This window comes from Lampris incognitus, chromosome 2, assembly GCF_029633865.1.
Source record: "Lampris incognitus isolate fLamInc1 chromosome 2, fLamInc1.hap2, whole genome shotgun sequence".
Lineage (NCBI taxonomy): Eukaryota > Metazoa > Chordata > Actinopteri > Lampriformes > Lampridae > Lampris > Lampris incognitus.
The window spans coordinates 97993464-98019331 of record NC_079212.1 but is presented as its reverse complement, the minus strand read 5'-3'; the positions used below and the strand labels follow the sequence as shown (position 1 = coordinate 98019331).

The window sequence follows — 25868 nt, the reverse complement described above, 5'->3', positions numbered from 1 at the left end:
ATAACACAATGACAGATGTCTTTATACAATACATACAGTGTGTGTGTCTGTGTGTGTGTGTGTGTGTGTCTGTGTGTGTGCGTGTGTGTGTGTTGGTTCTCTTGTAATTTTAGGGCTATGATTGATTGCTGCAACCATCTCTATGCTATCTATGAGCACAAAAACAGATGCACAAAATGATGGAAAGACCAGGATATGAGACATGTTAAGGTTTTTTTTTGTTTTGTTTTATTTGTGAGAAGGGTTTCTTATGCATTGAAGTGAGAGACTGGTGGTGCTGGAAACCTGCCCTCCGTGTCCCTTTATGAGCAGCAGACTAGTGCTGGACTCTTGTGGCACTGTGTTAACAGCCCTTTGCACACTTTCACTTTTATTGAACTTTTAATTAAAAAGAAAACACTTTACTGGATAGGGACTCCAGAAGTAAGTTTAGTTTTCACTTCTTATTTGAATGACAATCATGGAATTGTTTGATGGTATCTCATGATATTTCGGTTCTTTAACGAAAAGGCACTTTTGGGTCTCATGTAGTCATGCAGGGGATATTGCAGTGCTGAATTTCGGGTCGCACGTCAAAAGTGATGCAGGGCTCGAAATGGTCCGATCTCGTACTCCAGATGTTCTGCTGAACACATAATAAGAGCTGGTGCTGTGCAGACAAAGTCCAGTTCTCTCGTCCCATGGAGGATGCTGGTGTTCATTTTCAAATTGGAATGCTTTTTTTTTTTTCTTTTACCTTGCCATTCACAGCTTAGTCCGTTTCTGCTGCTTCTGCAGTATTTTTTCAAGTGTTGAGTTTTAACTTTTTACTGTGTAGTCTATGTATTTCAAATGGCGGTAGTGTGTGGCAGATCGCCTCACCTGTGGATGTCCATTATGGGAGAGAAGCTTTTGCTCAACTGCCAGAGTTGGATTGATTCATTCGACGCTCGAAGCTCAGCCGAAATACTCCGTTGAATGATTCCATTTGTTGAAAATTTCTCATCTGAGATGAGTTTCACTCCCTTAGGTGAGCAGAGCGGTCACATTTTGAGTCTTGTCACTAAAAGCATCTGCGTGTTAGTCGAGAACTGCAAACTGTGGACCTGAAATCGGGGGGACATTTTGGGCAGCCTCTGGTAGATGTCGAGGTGTTGCTGCGTTTCGATGCTTCCAGGTGAAGATTGCAAACGGCACCGTAGGCTACTAGTGAGAACACACCCGAGCCCGTTAACCCTTGGGAGAACCGAGCTGACAATTGTGGCTAAAAGGGATAAAATGAAGACGATGACTGGATCACAATCACAATTTTTTTTTTGTTGTTTTTACCTGTGTGTGTGGGTGCGCGCGTGCCTGTGTGTGCTTCGTGTGAGCAAATTTCTTTTCAATTTCAACAGACAATTCAGTTTTTGAATTCCGTTGGACGTGTACCTGCCAGAGAGATTACCTTGTGGGGGAGGGGGGAGGGTAAAAAGTAAGCCTTGTTACAATACGGGAGAGAACTGCCAACAAGTACTGCTGATTGAGGCCTATTTTATTCAGTGCTGGTGTGTTGTTGTGCTTCTTGTAAATATATGTCTTTTCAATCATCCCTTTTTTTCCTCTTGGGGGTGGGGCATCAAGGCAGGGGGTGGGTCTTACTCATGAAAGAGAGGAGGAAAAAGAATAGAGTATTTTGTTATTGTCCAATCAGAGGGTGACACAGTATGTATATATCTATATTGTATATATGTGATGAAAATGCGTTGGCTTTTTGTGTGACACTACCTTTTACCTGTACTATGGTTCTACATTCAGTGTTTCAATGTTGATAATATATATTTTGTTCTTCTGTTTTTGATTTTGTCTTTGTCATTTCTTGTATTTGTTTTTCTTTTTCTCCTTTTCGTCCTTTTGGTTATTGCACGGTTTATTACTTTTGCTGTCCAAATGAGGTGACACAGCTACTCTTTGTATTGGTTTAGTGCTGTAAAAAAAAAAACCACAAAAAAAAAAAAACTCAAGTGTTATTAGAATTGTCGATACCACCGCCCGACCCACCCCCATCCCCCAATATGCATGAATGGCACTTAAAGAAATAAAATATGTTAACTTCACTGTGGAATAGTGTGTTGTTTGTGGCGTTTTTTTTTCTTCTTTTTTGGAGTTCGGTTATTGTGGTTGTTGTTACTGTGTGTGGCAGGAACACATTTCTGCCTCTCCCACTTCAACAGCAGATGTAGCTATTACACAAACCATTTTTTTTCCTGTCAATTTTTGTTTGACCTTAATGAACTGCAAGAATCTCAAAGCGTGCCTGTGCTCGATGAAATTATGAAACTATCAAAATTAACAATGTTGAACTGCACTATTGATGAATCGACTGCAATTTTTTTAAATATCCTTTTGACTATAAATGGCTAAAATCAGTTGTATGGTCTCATTTTGCAACATAATGAGCACATATGAGTTAAAGGGTTTTTTCGTTTACCTCTTATCATTGCACTTACCTTGTCTCTCCATCCAGTGCTTTAAAGGTCACTTCCCACATGTTGGACAACATGTTTCAAGTGTTGGTTTCTACATGGATGACACGAGGTCTTGGACATGTAATCCAAGACGAGGGAGGGGTGCTGTGCAATGTTCTAGTGGCAATCCTCGGATCATCGGGGTACACAGTAGGCTGCTTTTCCCCACTTTACCTCCCCCAAGACTCTTACCCTGCTTCATCTGCTTGGCGTGTTAACTCAGTGACAGCGCAGGACATCAACCATCAACCTCCATACTGACACGACTTCCTGTTCATTACAGCAACCTGGCTTTTTTTTTTAGGTTGCAGAAGGCTTACGGCTAGCTGGACGAGGTTTTCCTCACAGGGACGGGCCTGGAGTGTGAGGATCTGTTGTCCTGCAGCCCTTTTGGACATTCACTGAGTTGGTGGCATCGGTAGATTCGCTGCTTAGGGGTCTGGGGCATTGCTTCTAAGCTGCTAAGAGAGGACGCTGGCAGGAGGCACATCATGTTCACAGCTCCTTTGCTGTCTCTGGTGGCCCTGGCTGTGACCATGCAGCTGTATTCATCAACACCGATAAGTAAGCCATGCATGTCCTCTTCACTTCTGTTCTGCATCTGGCTTCAGTGACATGGGCTGTACTGCTTATGGTGTTTGTTATAAGCCAAACCTTTACACATGACCAAAAGCTGAATCCGAGAAAGGTTGATATACAATTGATACTTACACACCCTGATTGCCAAAACACAGTCATTTGTCAACACAGTTCTCAAATTAAAGGGTTTTTAACGTGCACCGCAAATTAGTGTGCCTTAGGCTACAAATAACTGAGTTCTGTCCTTTGCCTCTTGACAAGGAAAATTTTTTTAATACTCCTTTCAAACGTGACTCTTGAAACCAAACATTTTAAAATCCCCTGATTATAATAGGCTTTTTACTTCTTTGAATTCTCATTTTTAATCTTTTGCCACTGTAACTGATACCTCAAGAGATTTATGAAACAAGTTATTTTTAGGTTATTTCTGTGAAAACATTCTTTTAAGAATGGATTGATGTAGCTATACAAATGAAGTCATTTTAACTGATATGGTAAACCCAAATAGTCTGCAGTATTTGTAGTGATATTATGTAATCAGTATCTGGTGAGTTGTTCAGTGAGACAGAAATATCCCTTTAGGGATATTTAGGGAAAATGTGAAAGCAAAAACTGAAAATTGATAACCCCACGCTTTGTCCATTTATAAATCAAGGAAAACCTCCTGTCTGAAACGTGAATGATTGCTTAAGTAGAATTGGCTGATGAACGCATAAATCCTGGAAGAACTCAAGGGGAATTCATTGGCTGTTCTCTGAAACCTGGGCCAATAACGTGGAGCCCCAAAAGACTTTTAAGCAAACACGAGTCACCCAAATCTTTTCTATGCGTCATACCACTAGATACTCCCATGATTTCCGTCAACATCCTGCAACCAAACTATTGCAGATACATTACAGAGGTCCTTTACAGAAAGCTTACTCAGCATAGCTCACATAGTTGTGTTTAACCTTGTGCCCTTTCTCACCACCTATAGACTCTACTGAAATGTCCAAAGCTGAGTGAATGATCTCTGCCCTCCACCTCAAAATGAGAAATTTGAGGAATACATTGGCCCAGTCTTTATAATGCAAATACTAGGCATAGACGAATTCAGTTTAACTCGGGGATTCATTACTACCTATTAATATGGAGGTCTGTTTACTTTTAGGAACCTGTGCCCACAGTGTTTGTCTTTGTCATACCAGGAGAGCCAGTTCCTGCTGCAGTGGAGGGACCCCTTCCTGTCATAGCTGAGGAACTACTACAAGACGTGGTCGCAGAACCAGTTTCACATGACTCTGTCCCATTGGATAGGGAACACAATCTAGATAAAGTACAGGAACTTGCTCCAGAAGAGCCACCTCCTAAAGAAATGACTCCAGCTGTTGAAGAGGAGGCAATCCTGAAGGAACCCCCAGTTGTATCTAACACAGTTACAACTGAGGATCCAGCCCATAAACAACACAATGCTGCCTTCACAGAGGGACCAATTCCCGCCTTAGTAGGAGAACCCATTGAACCTGTTGAAGGGGAGGCAATCCTAAAGGAACCCCTGGCTGTTGTATCTTACACAGTTACGACTGAGGATCCAGCCCATGAACAACACAACGCTGCCATCACAGAGGGGCCAATTCCCGACGTAGTAGGAGAACCCGTTGAACCCGTTGAAGAGGAGGTAATCCTAAAGGAACCCCTGGTTGTTGTATTTTACACAGGTACAACTGAGGGTCCAGCCCATGAACAACACAATGTTGCCATCACAGAGGGGCCAATTCCCGACTTAGTAGGAGAACCCGTTGAACCTGTTGAAGAGGAGGTAATCCTAAAGGAACCCCTGGTTGTTGTATCTTATGCATTTATGACTGAGGATTCAGCCCATGAACAACACAATGCTGCCACCACAGAAGAGCCAATTCCAGACTTGGTAGGAGAACCTGTTGAAGAGGAGGCAATCCTAAAGGAACCCCTGGTTGTTGTATCTTACACAGTTACAACTGAAGATCCGGCCCATGTACAACACAACGCTGCCATCACAGAGGGGCCAATTCCTGACTTAGCAGGAGAACCTGTCCCTCAGGAACCTGCAGAGGAGAAAATTGCCATTGAAGATACTGTCTTTGAAGATGCTCCCCAAGGTGAAATTGCTGAAGAACTAGTTCAGGATGATGCAAAGGGAGAGGCAGTAGAAGAAGCTGTCAAGGAAGAGCTCCCGCCAGAGGAAATTATTCTTACAATCCCTGAAGAAAGTGCCTTAAACCACCGTGATGCTACTCAAGAAACTATTCCAGACCAACCTACCCCTGAGCAACCTTTTGTGGGTATTTCCACGGAAACCACTGCACAGGGAGAAACCATACCACAAGAACCTGTCCAAATTATTCCACTTGAAACCTCAGAGAAAGACGAAGGAGCTGTTCAAGGGGAGAAAAACTTGGAGGAGAGTGACATTTCTGAGGAAGCAGAGCCCGATGGCATTGACCTTAGTGATCTTGCTCTGTTTGCTCCTGAAGACAACACCACGACAGTCCCATCTGACACTATGGCTTCAGAGAGGGCTGCGTTCCCGGAGGGGGATATACCAGTCACACTAACAGTTGCTACTGTTTTGCCAGAGATCTTAACTGAAGCCCCGGCTGAACCTATCATGGTACACATCTTTAAAATTAACCACCCCGACTCAGATGACGTCTCTGTTTCCTCAGAAGCTGCTGTCTCCGAAGGTAAAGATGAATATGTTGGTAAGAATCCACACGTTAAGATCCCCCACCCCTCACCGACCCACCCGTGGTTGCTCAAATCAAGCATGGCTAAGTTTTTCATAAAGGCTCTGTGAGTTAAAGGTATTACAGGTGCAGTTTTTCTTTTGTCTTTGCATTCATCAACTACAAGTGAAAATCAATAACGAGTTAAAACAGGTTTATGTGAGTGATGGGTAGGTCATTGGTTACATTAAGTGCTTTTAAGAAACATCAGCACAGCTCAGGAGCTCAATTTGAGATAATTACACACCTTTTTTTTTCTTTTTTTTAAATGCTGGGCGTCCAGGTGGCATGGCGGTCTATTCCGTTGCCTACCAACACGGGTATCGCCAGATCAAACCCCCGTGTTACCTCCGGCTTGGTCGGGCATCCCTACGGACACAACTGGCCGTGTCTGCGGGTGGGAAGCCGGATGTGGGTATGTGTCCTGGTCGCTGCACTAGCCCCTCCTCTGGTTGGTCGGGGTGCCTGTTCATGCAGGAGGGGGAACTAGGAATAGCGTGATCCTCCCACGCGCTACGCCCCCCCTGGTGAAACTCCTCACTGTCAGGTGAAAAAAAGCGGCTAGCCTCTCCACATGTATCGGAGGAGGCACGTGGTAGTCTGCAGCCCTCCCCGGATCGGCAGAGGGGGTGGAGCAGCAACCGGGATGGCTCGGAGGAGTGGGGTAATTGGCCGGATACAGTTGGGGAGAAAAGGGGGATGCTGATGTTTAACCCCAAATGAGATATTATGCTAGTGCATGCAAGTGACCTTTCTGATTTCTGATGGCACCAATGGATTTTCTGACACTGTAGCTGGTGTGAGCCGAGGGCTGGTGCTGGGTTCAGCGTTCTCCACACTGATGTCTCTGATCATTATTGGATCCGTTATACGGGCAGTGTCCAGGAAGATGCGCTGATTACAAGTGAGTAAGACATTCAAATCAAATGCTCAACTAGTAGTGTGAAATCTATATACTATGACTCAGTTACCAAATAGTTGGAACTGTTTTATTATTATTATTATTATTATCATTATTATTTGTTTGAGCATGGGGGAGATCAGCGATGAACAACATGGCCATGCCCATCTGTAATTTAATCTGTCCCTAAGAGTGTTTCTTCTGTTACAGTAAAATGAAGGGGGGGGGGGGGAATTCATTTGGAGATGGAATTACCGCGCAGTTGTGTTGGGACTATTGAAACACTAGCTGTTTGACTGCACTAAACTTCTTTGCAGCGAAAACAATCTGGAAATAAAATTTAAGCACTCCAGCTTCTCCAAAGTTTTTCTTTTTTTTTTGCGGCCAAACAAGGGAATCATTCCCCGAACACCCGAACCGACGGAGAAAGATGAATGTAAATCAACGTTTAGATCTTCAGTGTGTGAACGTCACGTCTTAAGCTTTCAGCACATCTTGACCTGTGACGTTGCCCCTCGTTTACGACTCCAGACAGTGACAACCTATGCTTCTGTATGCACGGAACAATGTCGATGTGTTGGAATGGCATGTTGCCAATAGATTTGGAGCTGACGACACACCTCATTGCCATAGCCATATCTCAACGTTATGTATGGGACGGAGATAAAGCTGCCAGCTTGCAAACGCACCCATTACAGTTTTCGTCGGTTGAAAAATTTGCTTCCTTCTCCTATCTATCTCCTAGCAAATGTCAACCGACCAACGTTCACAAAGGAGAGGACGGGGGGGGGGGCAGGGGGGGCAGATGCTGTGTAGAATGTGCTGTGCTGAAATTCTGTCCTTTCGAATGACTCGTGATTCGTATCCTGTATGTGTTGTTTTTGGTATTTTGACAGACTGATCATGGCAGCTTTGTTTGGCCATACTTTTTACTTTTTTTTCTTTTCTTTTTTTAACTAAATAGGCTGTGACTTTTCTTGGTTATTATAACGCTGCTGAAAATAAGCTTAAACACAACAGAAAACAGACGCAGAATGATTTTGTCCAACAATTGTGGGTCTTTAAGCGCGGAAGCCTCTTCAGTCAGTGTTATCCTATGGGCTTCATAAACACATGTAGCACAGTACATGTAAAGGCACCCTCGCGCCTCCTGTTGCTCTGTTAAAAGGCCAAGTATCACTTTACCTGTCCTGTCATGCAACATGTGAAAGAAAACTCCCATATCCGTCATGCGTTGGCATGCTGCGTTAGTAGCTGTGTGCTGCAGGCTCATTCTGCACACCGTACATTAGATACTTTCAGGCAGTATTGGGGAATGTGACTAAATGGCTTTTCATAGTTGTGTTGAAAAAAACTGTTTGTTACTGTAATTTTTTTCCTGTTATACTTGTAATAACCTCTTAATCAGAGCTTTCATGAAAAATTTGGCAATGCATGATTTAAACAACCGTAGCAGACTGCAGTTGTAACAAAATCAACACGATGCATAATGCTGACAAATAGAGGGGGTTCGGGGCAATAAATGCTGCCGAGGGTTGTTATCCTTGAGCAATAACTTGCCATTTTTCCCTCTTATTTCATTATTATCATTAGCGTTGATGTTGTTTTAACTGCACTGACTTGTTTATTTGTGTTTGTTTCGTGTTCCTTGTATTTTGTGCAGCCTAAATGTGTGTGTGCTGCTGCCGTCTTGGCCAGGACTACCCTGAAAAAGAGACTCCTTGTCTCAATGAGACCGCCCTGATTAAAAATAAAGGTTGAATAAAATTGAAAAAATATATATTATTATCATTAATAAGTGAGAGGTGTTTTGCATTATTGTCCTCAAGTTGGGCAAAGTCGAACAGGCAGTGTGTGCATTATCTGTCACTGTCAGGACCTGAAGGGTTGAAGTTGTTCTGTCAGTGTGGGGGGTTTAGGGGTGCAGCATCATTTTGGTGGCAGGCTGTATTTTCATTGGTAGCAGGATCAAAAGGGTCTGAAAATATAAAAGACAGAAAACCTTCAAAAATCTCTTGGGAGATGTTCATTTAACAAACAGATTTCCCTAAATGACACGTGTCAGTTGATTCTGGACAACACAACGTTGCTGTCATGTTTGCCAAGTGATATATAAAGCACTTGTTTCACCATGCATACTCTGCAAAGCCCCCTGCCTATGTCTGCTGTGGCTGCCATTCCTGGGGCTTCTTTAAAAAGCCCCTTGAGGGCGTCCCGGTAGCGTGGCGGTCTATTCCGTTGCCTACCAACACGGGGATCGCTGGTTCGAATCCGCGTGTTACCTCCGGCTTGGTCGGGCGTCCCTACAGAAGCAATTGGCCGTGTTCTGCGGGTGGGAAGCCGGATGTGGGTCCGTATCCTGGGCGCTGCACTAGCGCCCCCCCTGGTGGGTCGGGGCGCCTGTTCGGGAGGGGGAATAGCGTGATCTTCCCACGCGCTACGTCCCCCCAGGCGAAACTCCTCACTATCAGATGACAAGAAGCGGCTACCACATGTGTCATTTGCAGCCCTCCCCGGATCAGCAGAGGGGGTGGAGCAGCGACCGGGACGGCGCAGAAGAGTGGGGGTACTTGGCCGGAGAAATTGGGGAGAAAAGGGAGGGAAATTTAAAAAATAAAAAAAACTTTGTAGGGGCACTTTTTGTCCCATGTGGTCAGGGTAGAAAATAGGCAAGAAATCATGTGGGCAGTCTTCTCCAGGAAGGGCCGGTGTAGGTGCAGGTCTTTGTTCCAACCACGCAGTTGCACACCTGATCCCACTAACCCACCAGCAGAGTCTTTGCTGCGGAACTTGATTAGGAGACACAGGTGTGTAACTGCTTGGTTGGAACCAAGACCTGCCCCCCACATCGGCCCTCTCTGGAGAAGATTGCCCCCCCCCTGCTAGCCACGCAGCCCTCTCCCTCTTTAGGCTGATCGGTTCGCGGGTCGGCATAAAGGGACCTCTTTAGCTCGTTCAAGTCAAATCCAAATGGTTCCATTGCTCTCGTGCAACGCGCAGCTGTGCAGCTCAAAGGGGGAACTCCTGGACTTGATGGACATCCTCATCTGGTAGGCGGGGAGACCTTGCTGCCATGTAAAGCAGGGGTGTCTCCTGACAGCTGTCAGCTTGGTGGGGCTGGGGACCAACTTGGGGGGGGGGGGATCAGTTGCCACGGCTCGCCAGGAAGACACTGCGGCTTGTAATGCAGGGGAGAAGGCGCGCCACATCTGGTCGCACCGACTTCAGAGAAATGAACGAAGCGGGTGAGCTCGCGCGCAAGACAACGGGTGAGGCTGCTCATCTTTAAAAGGTGTTTCTGAATGGCCCTGGACTGACCGGAGCTGGGAACCCGTCCTGAGATCAGGCTGCTAAAGCCCGGATCGTGCCTTTACAGGTTGCGTGAAGCAGCAGGCTTATCTCTAATAGCTATCAGAAAATATGGAGACCACATGATGTTCCGGTGAAACGTGAACACGTGCAGGGCAGGCACAGTGAATTAAGTGATGCGTGTGCCCCCTTTCCCCAAGAAGGCATCCTCCAACCCGTTATATAGGCCAGATAACATGACATGACATCACAAAACGGTATAGCTCAGCCGATATGTCTTAGTCAGATGTGTCCTTGTTGAGGCAGTGAGATATTAATAACAGGGGTGACGTCGGTTTGTGTGATCTTCCTGTGCCACAGCCAGTCACTAGCTTCCTGCCCATGGACTCCCGTTTATTGTTTAGTCTCCATCCCAGCACACACTCCAAGTTATTGCCACCGTTACACTTTGAATGGCTAGTATTCGGCTGCCAGGGCTTGAATCTCTAGTTTGTGGTAGCACAGCCTCCTCTAGTGGCCACAGACGCCTAACTGTTGCAGAGATGTCTTTAAGCATGCTCAATAACCCAGCTAAGAAAATCACAGAAAGGTGAATCAGTTCATCCAGACACAACGTCTATTGAGAGAAACGTTTCATCCCTCATCTAAGTGACCTCTTTAGTCTCAACTGACTGCAGGTACCCCCACCCACGACCACCCCTGAACTGAGGGGGGAAGTCCTAAGACTTCATCTGTCGCCATCTTGCAATGCTGTGATTGCAATCATTCCCAAATCCTCTGTGATGAGTACACGTGGCCATTGAAACTCTAGTTAGTGCTCACGGCAATCTGCATATGAAAGAGATTGCTGGTTTCAGTCGTGCTGCCTCTGTATTGTTCATAAGGGTGGTGGCAGGGATGGGCAACAGGATCCAGAAAGGGTAGGTGTGGGTGCAGGTCTTTGTTCCAACCAAGCAGTTACACACCTGAGTCTATTAGTCAAACCAATAGTCTTTGCTGAGGACCTTGATTTGTACTCAGCTGTGTAACTGCTTGGCTGAAACAAAGACCTGCACCCACACCAACCCTCTCTGGGTCCTGCTGCCCATCCCTGGACCGTGGGGGTACCTGCAGTCAGTTGAGACTGAAGAGGTCACGTAGATGAGTGACGAAACATCTCTCCATGAATGTTGTGCAGAAAGGGGTCATTTCCTCCTCCTGTGTGCTGAGACTACCTCCTTCCACCTCCATGCTGCTGTCTCGAGAATCAGGGCAGATGGTACAATAGTAAAATAATGTCGACTTGTTTGTGTGCAAATGTAAGTTACTATCCAGAAGGCAGCTGGTGCTTACTGACGCAAAACGGGGTCAAAAAAGAGAAACCTACATTTAACACTTGTGCATCTCCAGCAGTCGTGTTGAAGCTGATCCGTCTCCTGGTGTATCCAGGTGAGAGCAGCCAACGGTCACCATGGTGACGCCTACATTTGAGGAGAAAGGTGATAATCTTGCACAATGATGGCCGGTGTTCACGTAAGTCCCAGTAAGAGGTACTGTTGTAGCTGTGAGTCATTTTAAAGCCCTGTGCCAACAGAACAGTTGCGTCCTCGGGGTGCATTTTATTTTCACTGTTGAATTTCAAAGATGGACACGTGACGCTTTTTTTGAGGGGGGGGATAAAACCTCTCGTTTACTTTAATGTCACACTTTTCGTGGTCCACAAATTATTTCAAAACCGCATCAGTGCAACTTTTCTTGACAGCTGCTTGAGGATACAAGCACTTGAGGCTGGAAAGACGAAGGATAAACTGATCAAATAACAAACTGGCCACGTCTGGCCCCGGCAAAGCGGGCGACGAGAACCCCGACTTTGGCTCCGTTGCTCCGAGAAATGATGCTTCACCAATACCGTTTGGCAGCTGTTGCGACCACTTCCTACGGGCTGGGCTGCACACACGGTAAAGCCCCATAGGCCCATTACCCTCACAAATGAGTCCCTGCGAGGTGCTGGATTTGCATGGTGTCTGTGCGGGAGGGCTGCACTGTTGAGGGGACTTTGGACACTGACTTGCAAAGACACACGGGCTTCTTGAGACCCCCTTGTCTGCAAACATCTCTGCGGCCGACTTGAACGTTGCCCCCCACCGACGGTCGCGCGAGCCGGCTGCCTCTCCCAACCAGCTTACACACGAGCCGGGTTGCCGGAGAGGCTCTCGGCTGAAACCTCCATCCGCCATTTTCACCAGATTCAACCGCAGTTGCAACCAAAAAAAAAAGAAAGGAAAAAAAACCCCAAGTTGCCGGTGAAATAAAGCAGGTAAGTGTGTGTGTACGTGACAGCCTTCCCCGGGCCGCCCTACTTACGGGGCATAACGGAGGGATAGTGTGCGGAGCCGCCTCACACTCCGCAGAAGAAGAAAGAGAGCGGCCGCGGGAGCGGAGCGGGCAAACAATACAGCGCATCCTCCAGACGCGGAGCGCCTCAGCCCCGCCGGCGGCTCTCGCCCCTTCGTCCGGCGAGGCAACGCGCCGGCCGTGTCCGTATTTATCCCGCACCTAAACGAGTCGCCGTGCGGTTTGTGGCTAAAACTTGTGGATGCGGGGGGGAGGAGGGGGGTATTTAAAAATGTCTGATGAGATTCCAGCGGCGTTGGGGGGAGATGAAAGGCACCCACTTAATTGGCCCGGAAAGCCAAAAAAAAAGAAAAAAATTGACGTGTTTTAATCCGGACCTGAAACGGGAGGCGAGTCCTCGTTTCTTGCGTCACCTTTCAGACCCGTGGAGGCAAAGGTGGCTCGTCTCCAACAGACACGTCGCCGCCGCTCGGACCTCTCGCGTTAGCGGCCTTAAAGTGCCTTAACCTTTTGGACCTGTGAAGTCAACATATCGTCGCGTAATCTGTGGAGCATGGTGGATTTGTTTGGCTCAGTGCGGATACACACGCCGGGCCACAGCCAACAACACCACCACCACACCACCACCACCACACCGTGGCTCTTTCTGCAAGCAGCTGCTCGCCGGCTGGAACAACAAGCAGACAGCTGAGGAGAGACAGGCTGATCACGTAAATTGGGAAGACATCCATTTTCACTTGGCCTCGGCTCATCGTGCAACTATGACGGGCTTTTGCTTCAGGGGCTTCATGTCAGGTCACCCGGTGCTGCAGTGCACATGGGGAGCAGGTTTTTAGATGGGAGGCCGGAGCAGCTGGTTTTACAGTTGTGTTTGCGCCCTCTCTGAAGATGAAGGACCTCTTATTGATACTGACCCTGATGGCATCCTTCCCTGTGCTCGTCTGTTTCAGCTGGTTAGCCCCCCACCCCCTCCCCTCATCCTGCTGTGTTGTTGCTGCCCATGTGAAAAAGACTCAATGGGATTTAGTGACCACTGCTGAAAACTACCTAAACGGGTACCATCTCGGCATTTTGGAAGTGGCGCAATCCAAATTCTGATGTGCTGTTTCATGCGACCGCACTAAGGATGTTTGGCATTCCACCTACCACGGAATTCTCATTTACAACGTCACCATTTCTGCTAAATGACATTGCAACACTGTAAATGGTGCAATCCAAATTGTGAAGTGATGTTTCATGTGACGGCCGTAAGAATGTTTGGCATTGGGTTGTACAGTTTGTGTGTGTGTGTGTGTGACCCTTTAACAAGGAAGCGTGTCTGCCATTTTTCAGGTGTGGAAGGTCATGGCTATTAATGGCGAGACAGTAGAAACACTGAATGAAATTCCACCCCACGTGTGGAGAGGTTTGCCGGACTGTATGAGTTTGAGACCATCTGCTGTGAATCAAAGCCGCATCGGTGAGTGTGTGATTGAAATGTCCCTCATTTTATCCCTTTTTATCTTTTCCCGAAAAGTTATTACGGTGCACGCCATTCAGATTAAGAACGTTCGAATAATTTGCTTGACTGCTCCAATTACTGCTCGTAAACCACGAGATGGGGACTTGCCAGGGTGCACTACAGCGATGACCCGGGCAGCTAGCTGCAGCTATTTGACAGTTTTGAGGTTCATCTGATAGTGCAACTAAGGGTCTTCGTGATAATCTCTCAAAACAAGAATGGATGCAGTGTTGGGTCTTTCTTGCATGCTCCAAAAATTAGGCAGGTTCTTCTAAACAAACAAAATCAAAAGGTTTTGAGCAGATAATTCCCATGCCAACTGATAACCAAGAAATGGCTAATTTACAATGACCACTTTTGAATTTACATTACAAATGCATACAAATGGAAGAAGTAGGTATTCCGGTTTATGTTTGTTATCTTTATGTTGCTTCGTTTTCTCAGGTGTCTGGGCCACACAGATCATCCCTAAAGGAAAAAGATTTGGCCCATTTGTAGGAGAAAAGAAAAAGAGGTCCCAGGTGACCAGTAATCTTTACATGTGGGAGGTGAGCAAAGATTGTTCTTTAGGCCCCTCTGGCTGTAGTACTCACTTTCTTTGCATGCTAGTGCTAAACTATCACCTTTGTCAATAATAGCACTTCCAATAATGCTCAGCGGCTAGAGTGTCACATAGTTTCAGTGTTTCTTTATCACTAGTGAGAACTGGACAGTAAACTAGGGCAAAACCCACCTCTGCAGTAGAGAAAAGGTTAGTCTGTTATCTCAAAGCTATGACAATTATAACCAATTCCCTCAACTAATGTACTCCAGCTCCTTCTTGGGTCTATGCGATGCATGCTGTGTTCCAGTACATTGTTTTCTTTTGTTCTTCTCATTAAAACACTACATTTTCCAGCTATTTTATTTTAATATAATGTTGTTGTTTTTTGCCATGCCATGTAGGTTTATTTTCCAGCAAGGGGCTGGATGTGTGTTGATGCCACAGACCCCATGATGGGGAACTGGCTGCGTTACGTGAACTGGGCACGTTCCACTGAAGAGCAGAATCTTTTCCCCTTGGAGATCAACCGGACCATTTACTACAAAGTTTTAAGGGTAGGTTATACAAACCCTGCTCCTGCAGCAGATGTGTGCTGTACGTACGTACATACATACAGGAACCTGTGTTCCACATATCCTGTATGTGAAACACAGGTTCCACATATAGGAACACATAAACAAGGGGCTTTCAAGATGAATCTAGTGGGTGGAAAGGAGGTGGTCAGGAACCGCTGTCATATCAGAACCAAATATCAACATCAGCACATCAACCCAAGTTACAGCACATTTTGAGTGCAATCATCCTGTATTTGCATACCTGTATGTCACTCAACTCTTGTACGAGACTCCGTTCGCCCGCAAAATCTTGTTGAACCCCCGGAAGTTTGCGGCATATAGGCTAGTCTGTAAACAATTTAAGGTTTCATCACCCCCTTTAGATTTGAGGGATAATGAACAGTGGCCTAAATATTTCTCTTGTCTCTCACGCAAGCACGTCTCTGATTGGTGGCCGTTCTCATCTCTCATTGTTCCAGCCTATCGGGCCAGGAGAGGAGCTCCTAGTGTGGTACAGTGGGGAAGACAACCCTGAGATAACAGCTGCACTGGAGGAAGAAAGAGTCAGCAGCCTGAGCAAGAAAAACTCGCCCAGGACGAGACGAGGTGAGGGCTCATTGCCACAAGGTGACACCCCGCTTGGTTTAGATTTGGCTATAAACTCTGTGCGGAGACGGAACAGCGCGGCGACCCCCCCCCCCGCGCGTCCAACTCGAAGTTGTTTTCACGAGCTAGCTACGCGGCTAGGAAGCTACCTTCCGTTAGCCGCGGTCGCCTCCGCGATGTGTGGGGCATTTCTCTACTCTTGAACCCCGACGTGAGACTCGTCGTCACCGCCGCTGCGACCGCGTATTTCTGCCTAAACGGTGCGTGAGCGGCAGCCGGCCATCTCTGAACATTTCGAAGAGGGATCAACAAGTTTTTTTTTTTTGGGGGGGGAGCGCTTTTCCGGCAACCGCGGGCTCGTGACGCTTTTGTGGATGTGACCTTTCACGAGTTCCCGAACGCACGGGAGCCATCCGTCCGCGAACCTCCACCGATGACGGCCTAGCTAACTAGCCAGGCTACCTCGACTAGCGAGCTGCCTCTACTGCAAGTGCGTTTCTCTCTCGGCGCAGTCATTTGACCCGACTTTCATCTGCCATAATGACTGGTGTACTATATTCGGAAATATCCGATCTGTGTCGCTCGACCCGGAATAGCCGGTTTAGCTAGTTGTCAAAATCGATCAGCGAGTTAGCAGTGGAGCTAACAGGCTAGGTGTGGGCGCTCGGTCATGACAGGCGTCTCGCACGGGGGCAGATGGCAGACGGGCTACAGTTGTGATTAAATAATTGATTTAAAGAAAGAAAAGAAAAAAGGATTATGTTTACACGCTTAAAATAACCCCCGTATCACAGTAGAAAATCGCCAGCTAATAGGATAGCGGCGACCTTCGGCTTCAAAGTATTGCCGTTTCGCTGACTATAAAGGTATCAAAGTATACATTACTAACATTTGTTAAAGGATGTTGCATAGTCTTGTTTATGTAGATTTTGGCAGATTTTAGACAGTGCTAAAGACCTATTATTAGGCAAGCTACAGCCCTTTTAAAAGCCCACGTTTTCTGTAATGCAGCAACCGGTTGGCTAGTTAAAGAAAGTCCTTCTAGTTGTTGAAATGAACTTTGTACATAGTGTTTCATACAAGAACATTTGATCACATCTGTAATTCAATACAGGACATCAAAGAAGAGGTTGAATTGGTATTGATAGTACTCAGTGTCTTTTATCTTATCTGATCGTTTAGGATGTGTTTTTGACAAGATTTGCACCATGTAGCTATGTGCGTGTTCAACAATTCTACCATCCCAGTTGTGCTGGGAGTTACTTGTTGCCTAATATTTCAAACACTCCTTCGTTTGATTTACGGTTTGCAGAATGATAGATGTGGAGGACTGAAGGGCGAAAACAAATTCCGCTATGAAATTATTTCAAATGCCACCCAATTCGTTGCTTTGATTCTGTATTAATAAGGTGGTTGTAAGTATGTTACAAAATAACTCAGTTATTTCTCAAAGTTACACTTAGAATGTCATTTACTTACATCTTATCAGACACTACGTCAAGAGGCTATTTACTCCCTTTAACCCTTTCAGGGTTACTCAGCTTTAGGTTGTAGGCATCATTTTTGGCATTTTTTTAAATGTTATATTTCAATTATCAGTTGTACTTGACTTTTCTTCTGAAATGTCACTTTGCTTTGAAAGCCTGTTGTAGAAGACATCAAAATTAGGCTTGTGTCCTCCATCTTAAAACCAATGACTGTGGTACAGTCATCTTTTTATACTGCAATGCAGTGCCTTTAGACTATCCTGTAATGAACTGCATCGTGGACCTTGCAGAATTTTGCAGACTTGTCAAACTACCCTGTCTGTATATCATATTAGTTGATATGCAACCCTGATTGGAAATTGGATCCACATTGTTGGATTGATTGAAATGAACTAGGTGAGGTAGTATATGCCAGCCCTCACCCTTAAATTTTGGTGTAGTCAGATCCTACAAACATTTGAGTGGTTGTGCTGCTGCTGCTTCAGATTTAGCAGATTGCCTCTGACCACAGTGGTCAGATGACTGACCTGCAGCATGTGTTTCTGTGGCATGAATTGAGCATTGTTGGCCAGCCTAGAAGATCTTGTTAACACACTACAGTGATGTTATGAGATGTATTTCAAAATGGTGACTTGCTAATGGTGTCCTGTGCTTATTAACATTTCTCAAATTTAATATTACCAATTGTCCAAACTCATTTGTACGATTAACATTTGTGAACTTCAAGTGATGGTCGTAAACTTAAAGTTGGCTGTGTTCAGAATAGCCTAAGCTTTTAAGTTACTTCATATATTTGATTTTGAATTTCAAAGTAAGAAACTTGCCATGTTCATCTTCATAACTATTTCTAGGTAATATTAATGAGTGAGAACTGATCTGGATTATTATTTAATAGCATATGTTATAGCAGAATTATCATAGGAAAAAGTAATAATTATTTATTTTACCTTTTTATAAAAAAGCCAAATATCAGATTTTTTTCCTGATCTCATTAATTATCTTTGTCTACTTTGATTAACAATAAATCTGTTGATGAGGTTTCTTTTGGTGTTTTTTTTAAAGCCAACCTATCATGAAAACCGCCTTGAAAAGTACAGCAGTATCCCTGAATTTGCTTGTGACATAACTTACAACCAGCTGCATTGAAGGCTGTTGACTGCTAGAATTTACTTTCCATTGGCATCTTCCTTATTTAGCTCAAAAAGAATATTATTTTTTCATATATGTGGAGAGAACTGTTCTTCTTAACTAATTCAATATTTACGCTATTATCAAGCTAAACTTAAATGAATTGTAGCAAAACTATGAATGAATTACTGGGAAGACCCAACATAAACGGACTATCAATATACTACTATATCTATTAGACGATCCTTTTTTTTAGTGCAGCCTGTAAGCAAAGAATTGTTCACATTGTAGGATTTTTTTTTCCATTTGCTTAGTTAGTCCTTGTGAAGATATTTGTTTTGGATCAAGCCTGATCAAAACTGATGCATGCATTTCTCCTACCAGCCAAGCGAAAGCAATTGGAAAGAGCCAGACAGGCTGGTTTGGGTGGATTCAAGCAAACAAGTAAAGCCAAACCTATTATCTCTGAGATGTGGGATGGGGAAGAAGGTTAGTGGCATTTTTGTCAGATATCCCACATTTTCAGACACTTGAGATTCTCTCATTTTATACATACCAAAGTATTGTTAAGTGCAGTACATTTCAAGTATGCCACCTGTTTTTAGGATTCCTGAAAAATTTGATCAACCCAACTTATTCTTCTGATATACATTCTTTAGGTCCAAAAGAGGAGAATGAGAGGCCGATGTCCCCAGGCCCCTCACATGCAGCCCAGGAAGCCTCTCCCATGCGAAGCACTGACCACACAGATATGCAGGACATGCCAGTGATAATGACTGATGATGGAGATGGGCAGAATGCAGAGGAAGAGGAGGATGATAAGGTTAATGAAGCAGAGGATCCTGGTGTTCTACTGAGGAGTTTGCCACCCACACAAACTCCTCATCAGTCATCTGAGGGTGAGTCAATGAAAACTGAGCAACCTGACCTGTTGCTAAACTGTAGTGACACTGGTGAAGAGAGCTCTAAGGATCTGCAGTTTGAGAACGATTCTGCCTCTCTCCCAGGCCAAGAGCAAGAAGCCGACCCTGACCTGGACCTTGACCCCGATCCCGATGGTGAACTTGAAGGTGACCTCCATGAGCACGAAGAATTGCATCCCTGTCAGCACTGCGAGCGCCACTTCTCCACTAAACAAGGCCTGGAGCGACACATTCATATTCATGCCACTGCAAACCAACAAACCCATGTTTTCAAGTGCTGCTACTGTGGCAAAACCTTTGGCTCGCAGGTGGGCCGACGGCGACATGAGAGAAGGCATGAGAGTGGGCCCAAGAAAAGGCCTGGCTCCTTGGCTGGAACCGCCACTCTACTGAGCCCCGTGCCACAGACTGATGCTTCCAGCCCTGACTGCACCAGTCCAGCTAGGCACTATATAGCCATAGGATCCCAGTTTTCTGGGGCACCGTTGCACCACTCTGAGGTGATGAGGAAAGAGTTGGGGCCTGCCGACACTGACCGTCCCTTGATAATAGACGAAAATGGTGAGTCAAAAGAGCTTCACCCCTGCAAGTACTGTAACAAGGCATTTGGCACTCACACAAACATGCGCCGGCACCAGCGCAGAATACATGAACGCCATCTGCTGCCAAAAGGTGTTCGTAGGAAAGGCATGCTACTGCAGGAGGCGTCAGTCCAGCAGCAGCAACCACCACAGCCTGATGAATCGTCTAGCACCAGCCCACCGCCAGTCTATGTACCCAGTGCAGACACAGAAGATGAGGCGGACAGAGATGATTATGTTGTTGACATATCCAAAAACATCTCTGAGAACCTCAGCTATTACATTGATGGCAAGATTTTGTCCAACAATTCAGTCAGCACCTGCGAGGTGATAGAGGTAGACTCCAGGTCCACAGCCCTGCTCGGTCTTGATGCAGTGATAATCAGCCCAAACCAGATCAGTCAGGCACTCAAAGTGGAGGGCAGAACCAACGCTGTGAAACAGGTTTCCAACATAGGCCAGCCAACATCCAAAAGGAGGACATCTACACCCCCACTCATTCCCAATCTTAAAATGGAGATGGACGCTGGGTCCCCTACTACCTCTTCTTCCTCTTCCTCCACGTCTTCCTCATCCAACTTGTTAGTGGGAGGAGTGTTTCCCCAGTCTACAGAGTCAGCAGTGTTTCAGAGAGAGAAAACCATCTATCTTTCACCTAAGCTTAAACAGCTTCTTCAGACACAGGACAGTCAGAAGTCCACCATTGCTGGGATAGCAGATAGCCATAGACTGCCCTCCCCACTGTCAGTCACTCTGTTGCCAGGTGCATCGGGCAGGTTTAAGAGACGGACAACCTCTCCCCCTTCTTCTCCACAGCTCAGCCCTGTTCTGAAGTCGGAGAACTGTATCACGGATACAAAAAGCTTATACACCATCAAAGTGCCAAATCTAGAAAGCCACAGTGTGTTGACTACTGGGAGTCATCAAGGCAAAGATGAGGGGGACACCATGAACCCCTCCTTAAAGGACACGTGTGGCCGGCCTGCCACCAGTAGTGGGGGAAATGCTTGTAATCAGCAGCCCTTGGATTTGTCCAGTTCTGTTGGTAGGAGAGGTGACAGTCTAAATAAAGTCCTTGGAGACTCGGCGCTGGATTTAAGCATGCATCGCAAGAGCACAACAGAGCTAGAAGTGAGGGGAGGCCCAGCACCGCACCCTCTGGCCAAGAAAAAGAAGCCTAACACCAGCATGCTCGAGAAGGTGCTGATGAATGAGTATGTTGGTCTTAACTCAACAGGGGAGGAGGGCCCCTCCCCCTTGGCAAGCCTTACCTGTCTTCAATCACTCTCTCCTAACATGACAGCAGAGACAGCACATCCTTCTCCGCCCTCCCTGACCCCTGTTACAATGAACCCCTCCTCGCCTTGCACCTCCAGCATGACATCCCCAACACCGCCGCCTCCTGTACTACCTACCATACCCTCTCCTCCAAATATGCCGAGCTCTCCTCTTTCTCAGCCTTCGGACTGCTCTGTGTCAAGACCTCTCCCTGTTCTGTCTCCCAAGATGTCTCCCAGATCGATCGAATACAATCCCCTGTCAGACGCTGAGAACACATCGCTAGCCGAAGGAAATCAGGATGATGTAGGTGAGAGCCATAACTCCGAGCAGCTGGAGTCTGCCCCTCACTCACCAATCAGTAGTTCAATAACGCCAAGCCCCTCTGAACCTATGCTAGCGGACCTCACAGCAGAGGAAAATGTTTCTCAGATTAACAGCAATGGTCTGTCTAATGGCAAATTGGGAGAAGACGTGGATTCAACAACAGAGGAAAGGTCCCAGGGTGCCGACTTCGCTGTTTTATCAGCTCCTTCAGAATCCCCAACTGCCCCATCAGCATCTTCTCTGCCAGCCTCCATCCCTCTCACCATGATAAAGGAGGAGCCAAGACCGAATACAGATGATGAGTTGTCAGATACCACGTGCGTACCGCATGATGGTGTCAACACTGCACCCCAGTCTGCTGCTCTTGAAAAATCCGAAGAAGAAGAGGAAGAGGACTCGGAGACCTTCTACAAGACTTTTGTGTGTAATGTCTGCAAAGCGCCATTCCGTTCAATCAAGGAGCTGAGCGGACACATTTCGGAGCATGCTGCAGACTGGCCCTTCAAATGTGAGTTCTGTGTGCAGCTCTTTGGCGACAGCCCAGCCTTGCTCACTCACCGCACCACTCTCCACGGAGTGGGACAGATTTTTGTATGCTCTGCCTGCTCCAAAGAGTTTGCTTTTCTCTGCAATCTCCAGCAGCACCAGAAGGATCTGCATCCAAACCAGACCTGCACACATACCACGGTAGAGAGTGGCAAGCTGAGGCCACAAAACTACACAGATCCCTCCAAGGTCATAGAGGAAAGCAGTCTCCCAACGCCAGCACCAGAAATGTTGGATGAAGCTGCTTCACATAGCATCTGTAATTTAACAAAAGAAGAACCTGACGTGAATGGTAAACATGGAGATGAAAGACCAGAAGACCCCACAGAGGAGCTGTACACTACAATAAAGATCATGGCCTCAGAAGGAGGGAAGCCTAAAGGTCCAGACGTCCGTCTTGGCCTTAATCAACACTACCCCAGCTTTAAACCACCTCCTTTTCCCTACCACAGCCGCTCTCATGCTGGCTCTGTGGCCTCAGCTACCAACTTTACCACCCACAACATACCGCAGACCTTCACTACTGCCATCCGCTGCACTAAGTGTGGCAACAGCTTTGACAACATGCCTGAGCTGCACAAGCACATATTAGCCTGTGCCAATGCTAGTGATAAAAGGCGCTACACTCCCAAGAAAAACCCCATCCCTCTCAAGCAGATAGTGAAGTCTCAGAATGGAGGCTTGGCCTCTGTCGCAGCCAGTGCAGGGCTAAATGCTTTCCGTCGAATGGGGCAACCGAAGAGACTCAATTTCAATCAGGAGCCCTCTGGTAGAACAAAAATGAGTGCCCTTAATAAGAAGAAAAACCAGCTTGTGCAGAAGGCTATTTCCCAAAAAAACAAAGCAGCTTCTACTGCCAAAAGGGTTTCTGTTAAAGTTGAACAACAGCAGGACCTTCACATCTGCCCTCACTGCAATCGGGAGTTTAAATACCCTGCAAGCCTCAGTAAACATATGGCAATTAGCTGTCCAATGAAGCCTGTTGTTAAAAAGGGCAAAAAAGCTGTAGCCGAGGTAAAAAAAGAGGCAACGGCAACTGTAGACAAAAACATGAACCTTAGGAGGAAAGCCACAGACACTGAAAACCAGCAGGTAGAGCCAGAACCTGAACCTAAACCCCTGGGAAAGACCAGGGCTCGCAGCATTGCAGCTACAGAGCCTGAACCTTCGCAGGCAAGTAAAGGAAAAAGTGCTGCTCCATTGGGCCGGCCTAAGAGGCCTGCCTCATTCCCAGCTTCCCCGGCATCCCCTGGCAAAAAAGGCAAAAAGGGTCAAGTTCAATCTTTACCTCCCACTCCATCATCCTCAGACACTCCCAGTGACGCTGCACCGCGGCCAGCCATGAGGATGCAGCGTATGGGCAAGGTAGGGGCACCCAAGAAGGCAGCTGAGGTCAGATCGCCACCGCAGCAGCCGAAGAAGGAGGAGCGGTTTTCTGTGCGAACAAGGGAAAGAGTGGGAGGTCCAGTTACCAGAAGCTTACAGATAGCCAACACAGCTGCTTCTGTGGAAGTGAAGGAAGAACCTCTCATCCAAGAGCCAAAAGAGACTCAGGTAGGACATTTCGTGTCTGCACTGCTCTTTGTCCATCTTTAATTTCTCCTGGAAATGTTATGTTTATTGTGTTTTATATTATTGCTATTGTTGTAGTTTTTTTTTCCCCACTGGAAATGAAAATGAAAATTTGAATTAGTATTCCTGTAACCACTTCTAGTCTGATTTTCTCATAATTTTTTTTAGCAGGTTTTTGTTTTTGTTAGTTTCTTTTTAAGCTTGAGCACCACTTGACAACATACAATTACAAATTGGATAAGACAACTTTGCTCAACAATTTTTTTTTTTTGTCCTTTGGTTTACAGGAGATGCTGATGAAGTGAGCCATTTGCACGTTGTCAACCAGTGCCTGTGAATATGCGGCTCACCTGTCAAGATGCTCATGATGGCACTGACTGCATTGAGGTTGAGATTCTGAAGAGGGGGCTTTTTCACTCATAATAAGTGAAGTCCGCCTATCTCGGATGGCCTGCTGGCTGGAAATGGAGAACCAGCTTCCCTTTATCCTCTGAACTGAGCCTGGATTGTAGCCTGCCTTGCAAAAAAAAAAAAAAAATGGAGAAAACTGAACTATCAACGACAATGAGTGTCAATATGTGTCATTACTTGACCCAAAACCCTAATATAAGGCTTCCGTTGTGTTTGAAAGCTGATGTGTTGCAAACGGCGATCATGTGTCGACTCACAAAACCCGTTCTTTTGTTTTTGTTCCATATTTCCCTTGTTTGGCTGTTTTATATTTTCAGATATTTCCCCGAGTCTCTCATTGCATGTGCTGAATAGAGTATGAGTATTAGACAATGCCAATTTCCGTGTCTGATGTAAAGTCCAGCACCTATCTCATTTAATAACACTGATTCGCAGATCAATATGTATGTTTGATTTAAATTTCTGTTAATGTATTGTAGAATATATCTTATTGGCAATTTTTGTTTGGGAATCAAAGTTGAAAATGGCGGTCGTTTACTGCAAAAACTGGTCCTCAGGAACACTGTGTGTGTATGTGTTAAAATGTGTGTATGCGCATAGGCGGATGTCTGGCCTAATAGCTATTCCTTTGGTCTCGATCTCAAGTATGATTTTACTTGCTTCCTTGTTTTTCTCTTTTTTTTTTTCTTATCTGAACATCAGAGCAGATAGTTCCAGTTGTAAAAGGATGGGAGTTGTCTTTTTTTTTTTTTAAGTCCGTTACCAATCTTGAAGAAACTGCCACAAATGTACGTTATTTGTTAACTTTTAGGGTAAGGCATTTCCCTAAATTAATATTTGATGTGTCCCATAAAGCCCAACAGTCTTTCAGCACTTTAAAAATGAACTTCTGCCAAATTTCTAGCTAGATCAGTAAACTGTCATTAAGCCGAAAAAAGGAAAGAAAAGAATTGGTGTAAGATGTGAATGATGGAATGTGTTCAGTTCTGTTGCACATAACCGACACTGGGTTGCCTCTCTGATACTGACAGAAATTCTTAGTCTGAAATATCTTTTCACTTTTCTGTCGTTTAAGCCTCCAGGTTGTTTTCTCTGCTAAGAGACTCACTGCATCATGAAATTGATACATAAACATTAATATGCCAAAAAAACAAAACAAAAAAAAAAGCACAGATGTTTCATCAGATTACATGATTGAGTAAAAGTAGTGTTTTTTGCTGGGGAGGCTTGAAAAGTTGCTTCCTTTGTCTGCAGCAGCATTGATATGTTTATTGTCAAGTCCATTTTTATTTGTATAGCCCGATATCACAAGTTACAAATTTGCCTCAGGGGGCTTTTACCGGCGGATTGGGAGAAAGTTGTCAATTGGGGTGTCGATATTTTCAGTAATACACGTTAGAAATTGTGTATTTAAGTCTTCGGGTGATGTGCTTTATCGCATTAGGTTTTAGTTTTAGTTTGCTTTCATTTTTATTTTATTTTTTTCCCCCATTGCCAGTCCTCACTCCTCTTTTCACTCTGGACCATATCTGTTATTCAACCGAGACAGCAGATGGGGGCAGCGCTCAGATGCTTGTAGCATGTTTTGGAAAAATGAAATTGAACAACATGATTTTAAAGCTAATTTATATTTCCATGTAAAATATTCATTTATGTTTTGCCTTTTAGCATCAATATTATGTATTTGAGGATGAACAAAGATATCCCTAATGACCTCAAGTAAAACATTGCTGTAATTGATATAATAAAATCTTTTTTCAATTTGGGCCCAGCTTCCGTTTAGTTTATGTTACAGGGAAAGTAAATGTGCTGTGAGCTGTAGGGCAGGATGGGAAGGATGGGTCTCTGGACTCGGAGAGGTTGCAACAGGGTCCATATGAACTGTTGTCTAAATATGCAAGGTAGTTTTTGGGAAGATCCCAGCAGGTTATTTTACAACACACAATCAGAAACTTAAGTTCTACGCGGCTTATGTTTAATTGATAAACTGCGTTCGTCAGTGACGCTCTTCATCACTGGCAGCCAGGGTTCCCTCCACGGTCTGTCCATTTTTACAT

At 45.5% G+C, this 25868-nt stretch overlaps 1 protein-coding gene across 1 annotated transcript; it reads left to right on the top strand.

Moving 5' to 3' along the window:
• The first annotated feature begins 2977 nt into the window (after nucleotides 1–2977).
• prdm2b (PR domain containing 2, with ZNF domain b) lies at nucleotides 2978–25578 on the top strand. The gene is made up of 11 exons (XM_056300887.1): nucleotides 2978–3050; nucleotides 4253–5694; nucleotides 11197–11277; nucleotides 12929–13063; nucleotides 13686–13812; nucleotides 14299–14402; nucleotides 14800–14952; nucleotides 15432–15558; nucleotides 18558–18662; nucleotides 18833–23382; nucleotides 23688–25578. Exons 1-11 carry the CDS (start codon nucleotides 2978–2980, stop codon nucleotides 23703–23705), a joined length of 6915 nt encoding a protein of 2304 aa, XP_056156862.1. The 3' UTR covers nucleotides 23706–25578.
• The last annotated feature ends 290 nt before the right edge of the window (nucleotides 25579–25868 follow it).

Bases quoted from the DNA above. Each gene is read 5' to 3' on its own strand.
- prdm2b (XM_056300887.1), top strand. From the start codon at position 2,978: ATGTTCACAGCTCCTTTGCTGTCTCTGGTGGCCCTGGCTGTGACCATG. The intron at 11,278-12,928 runs GTACAATAGTAA...TGTTTGGCTCAG, and splicing joins CTCGAGAATCAGGGCAGATG to TGCGGATACACACGCCGGGC. The intron at 15,559-18,557 runs GTGAGGGCTCAT...TTCTCCTACCAG, and splicing joins CTCGCCCAGGACGAGACGAG to CCAAGCGAAAGCAATTGGAA.